The following is a 7,206-nucleotide window of genomic DNA, read 5'->3' on the forward strand; positions in this document are numbered from 1 at the left end:
TTTTAGTAATTTTGTGTCTTTTTTTGTCATTTTGTGTCTTTTTGGGTCATTTTGTGTCTTTTTTTTTTTAGTAATTTTGTGTCTTTTTTTGTCATTTTGTGTCTTCTTGGGTCATTTTGTGTCTTTTTTTTTTAGTAATTTTGTGTCTTTTTTTTGTCATTTTGTGTCTTTTTTTTTAAAGTAATTTAGTTTTTTCTGTCATTTTGTGTCTTTTTTTTAAAGTAATTTAGTTTTTTCTGTCATTTTGTGTCTTTTTTTTTGTAATTTTGTGTCTTTTTTTGGTCATTTTGATACTGCCTCCACCGGCCCCCAGGTAATGAGTTTGAGACCATAGATATCTATAAGAAAGGTGTTTATATCATAGACTGTACATAAATAAGGTTTATATATATATCTGTGTTTGAGACCCCTGATTTAGACCCATGTTGTGCATCAAAGGGTTAACCAACCTCCTCTTCTGATTGGCTGAGCTCAGTCGCCGATCTCGTCTCCCATTGGCTGCTGTCGCCTTGGCCACGCCCCCAAGCCACGTCGCGCTTTGCTCGCCATTTTCCGTCTTGTGAAGCAGAATCAGTCTATTCTAGTGTCACCGCGTCATTCAGCACATTAACCAGAGCAGCAGACCACCTGAGCTCCTCATAAAGAGTCTTAAACCGGTTCTCCTCTGTCTGCTGGACCTCCACCACCATGAACATCTTCAGGCTGACCGGAGACCTGTCCCACCTTGCAGCCATCATCATCCTGCTGCTCAAAATATGGAAAACCAGGTCCTGTGCCGGTGAGTTACAGGGACCTTAACAGCCTGCATGAGCCTCTCTTTTATCTACACAATGTGTCCTGTCGTGTAAATATCCAGTTTAACCAGAAGAAACATGTTTGTAGTGTGACACTGTGTGACACACAGTCCTATGCTAACTGTTAGCATGCTGGCTAGCTAGCTAATCATTTCTGACACTGTAATAAAAGGTGAAGGTGCGGTGTGAAACTTCATAAATGCTGATATATATATATTTATATCAGGGAGAATGAAACCCAGCAGGCTGTAATGTCCAGCTAGCATTAGCTGCCTATGCTATCTATCTAGCTAGCATTGACAGAGCAGAGGGCCCCGCAGTGTGTGAGTTCGGGACCAGGGGGGACCAGAGGGCCACAGGGTTTGTTATTTTGGCTTGTCTCGTCATTTCCATGGCTCCATGGCTCCATGGGGGGACTGGTTTCACTTCAGCCCGGCTCCTGTCAGTCCCAGTCCCGGTCCTCTGCTGCCACACTGGGACCTGACCTGTCTGACGTGGCAGCACTGACGACTCACACACTAGTTTACAGTGGGAGATGAAAGTCTCTCACTAAATAGATAGATAGATAGATAGATAGATAGAGAGAGAGGTAGATAGATAGATAGATAGATAGATGGATAGATAGAGAGAGAGGTAGATAGATGGATAGATAGGTAGATGGATAGATGGATAGATAGGTAGATAGATAGGTAGATAGGTAGATGGATAGATGGATGGAAAAATGGATGGATAGATGGATGGATAGGTAGGTAGGTAGATAGATAGATAGATAGATAGATAGATATACTTTATTTATCCCAAGATGGGAAATTACAGTGTAGCAGCAGCATTACACACAGAGACAATGACAACAAAATTAAGTAAAAAGAACAACCTAGGCATACTTCAAGCAGTAGAATAGAATTCCAGTGCAGAATAAATATGAATATACAGTATAAAAATGTTGGTGCTATGAAACAAATGAGGTGCAATGAACAGTGTGCATAAAAAACACATAAAGTGCATAGACAATATGTAATGAACCAGGTTATTATTTGTTATTGTACAGTTATTGTTTATACAGTTTATACAGTTATGTATAGTTTACAGTGTGAGATGAAAGTCTCTCACTAAATGCAGGATTTTTTCACATTTGCCCAGCAAAGGTTGCAAGGGAATAGTTAGAAGAGTGCATCATGATAAAAAAAAAGCTGCTGTGTTTCCTTTGCCTTTCCAAAGGTCAAAGGTTATAGCTGTATCACTACAACAGGCAGTCAGCTGAGTTATGTCATTATTACTGCTGTTTGCGTCAGATTAAAGCAGATAGTTAGTCAGTCTGGTTGACGTTTGGTTGTAATAAACATTTGCATAGTGGACTTCAGTAGCAGAATGAAGTGTCTGATGTATTACAACTGATAACACTGTTGCTACTTATAATGTAATAATCATGGATCAGGCCCATGATTATTGTCTTTTGGAAGTTTTTTTTAATCATGGTTGTATGTGAGGATTAGGGGTGGGCGATATAGGCAAAAAATAGTCTTGATTATTTTTTTTTAATTTTCTGATAATGATAATCTGACGATATCCTTTTGAAATGTGATTTCTTTACCTAAAAAAAGCTGTTAAAATTCTTCTTGCTTACCAGGACATCTATGGATGCACACAATGTTTTAGAATAACAGTTTCTTGTTTATTTTCTTAAAACTGAAGCATTCAAGACACTCTCAGTTAAACTTCAATGTAGAGACATTAAATGGGTAAACATCAGTTTGTTTTCTTTTTTAGATATTATAAATACTAGATAGTGTTAAATTGCATATCGTCAAAACTACATTAAATATACTATCGTAGACTTTATATATCGCCCACCTCTAGTGAGGATGGAGACTGTGGAGTTGCACTAAGTAGACTCAAAATCCCACAGTACCAACTGCTTATTAGAGGACTAAGTGTAAGTGTTAGTCTTTGTAATATCACATGCTCCTAAACCAACCAAGGTAACTACTATTACATGCCAGTGAAACAGAATAATAAACAGATTCCATTTTCTGTATTATTTATTTTTTCAGTCTTAGATTAGTTTCGATAAGTTTTTTTTACTTCTTCCTACTCCCTTTGGAGCTTGCAGAAAGTGTCTGTTTTCTCAATTTTTTTTGCTTTTTTGTTTTGTTTTTTATTTATTCATCTATTAATATTTAAACTTGTTTTTTTTAATTATTTGCTTGCATGTTCGAAATAAAGACAATCAATCAATCAATCAATAGATTGGATGCATGAGGTGAACACTAGATTATGAATAAAATAGTGTTCTTCCTGCATGGAGGAACTTAAACAGAACTTGACTTCTCTCCCCTGGAGGTCAGAAATACTGCACAGAAAATGATGTTCATTAATTCATTAATTCATTAAATAATGTGCATTTAAACCTCCATTTATAGCAGATGGAATGTGAAATGATTCACTTGATGCGATCCAAAACATTTGGTTTTCTAAGTGTGTATTCTGATGTGTGACTGTGGTCGGAAAACTGTTTCCACTCCGCCTCCTCACCCTCCAAAACTTCATTCACAAAAATTAAATATCCACCTGCCCGTGGGAGGAGCATTACATACATCACCATCCAGATACAAAAAAGTGTCTTTAAGTCCTTTTAGAAGTTTTAAACTAGGTTGGCTCCATATTTTCTTCCTTTCCTTAATAATTATTTCCTTGTTAAATAAAAATACCATAATTAACTTAAAACAAGTTGACATATTTTCTAATTATATTCAAGTGTTCAATATGGCTCCAACAACTGTTGTAAAGCAAATAATTCTCCTAAACCAGTTAAACTACTATTACATGCCAGTGAAATCCATATTCTGTCTTAGATTGGTAGATAGTTTGGCTGTAAGAGGTGAACGCTGGATTATGAATAAAATTGTGTTCTTCCTGCAGGGAGGAACTTGAACAAGGAAATGTTGTTAGAAAGCAACAGCTGGTAATGTTTGTGATTTACTGTGAGTGACCGTTAGGGTTGTCACCATACTAAAATGTTCAACTCGATACCGATACTCAGGAAAATATTCGATACCATTTTCGATACCACAAGGATAAAAACAAAGACCCCAAAATTTAACAGGAAAAATGCAACATGTAAAAATTAACAGAACGACAGATAAATATTTATAATAAAATAAATGTGCAAAAAGAAACTGCAACTATGATAAAAAGCTTCAGGTCTGAGGTAGTGCAAAAAATAAATAAATACAATGAACGATAACAATAAGAAACTCTGTACTTTTGAAAATGAATATCTTATCCGGATACAACGTTTTAGTATCGATACTTTTGACAACCCTAGTGACAGTATATTTTTAATATATAATTCCTTGAAATTTAAGCACAACAAACTGTGATCTTGTACATTGTACCAGACCAATCTACTGGACACATGTTGTATCTGTGCTGGTCTCTCTTCCATTCAGACTCACTTTAAGGTGCAAAGGCCCAAACAGAGCCAACCCAGGTCACGTTTCTCTGCTCTGATTGGTTGAAGGTTTATTCAGGGTCATTTTTGTCTGCACCTGTTGATAAATAACTATTTGAATATTCTAAAATCGAGGCCCGTCCCTAGTTGTATGTATGTTGTACATACGTCCCAACAGCCCCCACGGTGGAGTGTTTTAAGACCCATTTTTATTCCTTGGCTTGTTAACTTTGCCTGAGTTTTGTGGTCCCCTGTGTCTTTTATTTCTTTTACTACTTTTAACTACGTCTTTCTTTGTTTATTTTACTATGTTTATCTGTTTGAATGTATTGTTTTATATAATGTATACACTTATTATTTATTGCTGATTGTTATATGGAAATGTTTGTTATGTTTGTACAGCACTTTGGAGACGTTTTTGTTGTTTAAATGTGCTATACAAATAAAGTGGATTGGATTGTACTGTAACTAAACCAGAAACTCAGAACACTTTATTTATGGTTGCAGTTCTTTTTAGTTTTCTCCTATAAATTGTTGCTATTTATTTTCAAGTTCAATATTTTATTAACTACCTCAGACGTTATGATTTCCTTTATTTGTTAAAGAAAAAATACTGCTGTGTTATTGCTTTTCAATAGAATTGTTTGAATTAAAATATGTGTATATTTTAATAAAATACATGTTGGTGCTACCAGCTACCCTTGAGCATATTTAAGTGCTTGCCAAAGAAAAAAAAAACCTTTTGTTGTTTTTTTTTTAATTTAAAAATGTGTTGCAGTAATGAATTTTGCTCACAGTGTCTCTAAAAATGTCAGAAAATACATTAAAATGTTAAAAATAGATTATAAATTCATATTAAACAGTGACTTTAGCTTTTATGTGACTTTAGCTTTTAAAAAAAATATGTGTTCAATGTTCTTGGATTATTGCTATGATGTTCATGAGAATCACCCAATTAAGATATAAACTGATTTCTGTCATATAAAACTATTTAAATGCCCTCTGCTGTCTCCTCACAGGTATTTCTGGGAAGAGTCAGGTCCTGTTTGCGTTGGTGTTCACTACCCGCTACCTGGACCTGCTCACCTCCTTCATCTCCCTCTACAACACCACCATGAAGGTAAAACAATGCTTCTCTCTCTGAGAACCGGAAGCACTAAACACACAGTGTTCAGGCTGAACTGGTACTCAGAGCCGACACGCCTGTATTTGACTAAGATTGTATGACGTCGCCCAGCAAGACGTATCGGACACGTGTGAACAGTAGCGGACTCAGACTGTTAGAAGGGCGGAAAAAATAAAAAGGGCCCATTCTGCACAATATGGGCCCCACCAGCACACAAAAAGCATGTATGATGAAATATTAGCATTAAGTTAAAAGGAGATCCAGATCAAAGTAATTAATGATATGGTACTGACAATTAAAAGTGTCGAACCGAACCATCTAGGGGGGTCTGGGGGCATTTTTTATATTTTATTGTTACTTTTAATCTAAGTCCTTTGCTATCAGTTTAAAGGTCCATTCTGACCTCCTGAGTGTGTAACAGTCAGCTTCAAGACAGAGACTCCTTGGAAAGTAACAACTTGATACTTTGGGATTTGTCAGAAAAGACACAAAATTACCAGAAAAAAAGAATCAAATTGAACACAAAATGACACAAAATGACCACAAAATGACCAAAAAAAGACACAAAATGACAAAAAAATGGGGAAAAATCACCAAAAAAGACACAAATTGACCACAAAATGACCAAAAAAGACACAAAATGACCAAAAATGACACAAAATGACCAAAAAAAGACACAAAATGACCAAAAAACACACACAAAATGATCAAAAAAAGACACAAAATGACAAAAAAAGACACAAAATGACCAAAAAAGACACAAAATTACCAAAAAAAGACACAAAATTACCAAAAAAAGACACAAAATTACCAAAAACATACACAAAATTACCAAAGAAAAGCCATTGAATGACCAAAAAGACTAAAACACATTAACACATGAACACTTTAACACAGTGGAGTCCGCCACTGTGTGTGAAGTGGCTCCATGATTGTGTTGATGACAGATGAGTTCACACAGGGACGAGTGTAGATGTGTCCTGATGTTTCCTTTGTGTTTCAGATCATCTACATCGGCTGTGCGTACGCCACCGTCTACCTGATCTGCGTCAAGTTCAAGGCAACTTATGACGGAAACCACGACACGTTCAGGGTGGAGTTCCTGGTCGTCCCTGTCGGAGGCCTGGCGTTCCTGGTTAACCATGACTTCTCTCCCCTGGAGGTCAGAAACACTGCACACACACACACACACACACACACACACTGGAAAATGATCTTCATTAATTAATGTGCATTTAACCTCCATTTATAGCAGATAGCTGTCACAGGTCGGTCTCTGGCTGTCACACACACATTAACATTACTCACAGCTCTGCAGCAGTTACATCTGGCAGTTAGTAGGTGTAAATGTTTCTATCAAAATCTGCTGCATATTTAGTAGGGCTGCACAATGAGTCAAATTTTAATCATGATCAGGCCGGCGAAGCAGTGTTGCTTAGGAACTTTGTTGCTATATTTAGCGACTTTTCAGACCCCCTTAGCGACTATTTTTCAAAAAAGTGACTGGCAACAAATCTAGCAACTTTTTCTGGTGTTATTAGAGACTTTTGGAGACTCGTTCTTACTCTTCTTAACGAGCTGCGGGGGCTGGCGGCACTGTCCTCCTGCAGCAGTCTCTCCCAGCTGCAGAGCCGGAGGGGATGTTAACCCCTTAGCGTCCAGTCTGCAAACTGCTAACAGGCTAACAGTTAGCTCTGTAGCAGTACAGTGTGTATGTGCTAACAGGCTAACAGTTAGCTCTGTAGCAGTACAGTGTGTATGTGCTAACAGGCTAACAGTTAGCTCTGTAGCAGTACAGTGTGTATGTGCCAACAGGCTAACAGTTAGCTCTGTAG

At 37.0% G+C, this 7,206-nt stretch overlaps 1 protein-coding gene across 1 annotated transcript in view; it reads left to right on the forward strand.

Moving 5' to 3' along the window:
• Window positions 1-536: 536 nt before the first annotated feature.
• The window catches only part of kdelr2b (KDEL endoplasmic reticulum protein retention receptor 2b), a 12,045-nt gene continuing 5,375 nt past the window's right edge, over window positions 537-7,206 (forward strand). Inside the window, exons 1-3 of the mRNA XM_059325325.1 lie at window positions 537-778; window positions 5,265-5,365; window positions 6,375-6,533. Coding sequence (XP_059181308.1) covers window positions 688-778; window positions 5,265-5,365; window positions 6,375-6,533 — 351 coding nt within the window. The 5' untranslated portion in view covers window positions 537-687. The remainder of the gene's footprint in view (window positions 779-5,264; window positions 5,366-6,374; window positions 6,534-7,206) is intronic.

This window comes from Centropristis striata, chromosome 21 (assembly GCF_030273125.1).
Source record: "Centropristis striata isolate RG_2023a ecotype Rhode Island chromosome 21, C.striata_1.0, whole genome shotgun sequence".
Taxonomy (NCBI): Eukaryota; Metazoa; Chordata; class Actinopteri; order Perciformes; family Serranidae; genus Centropristis; species Centropristis striata.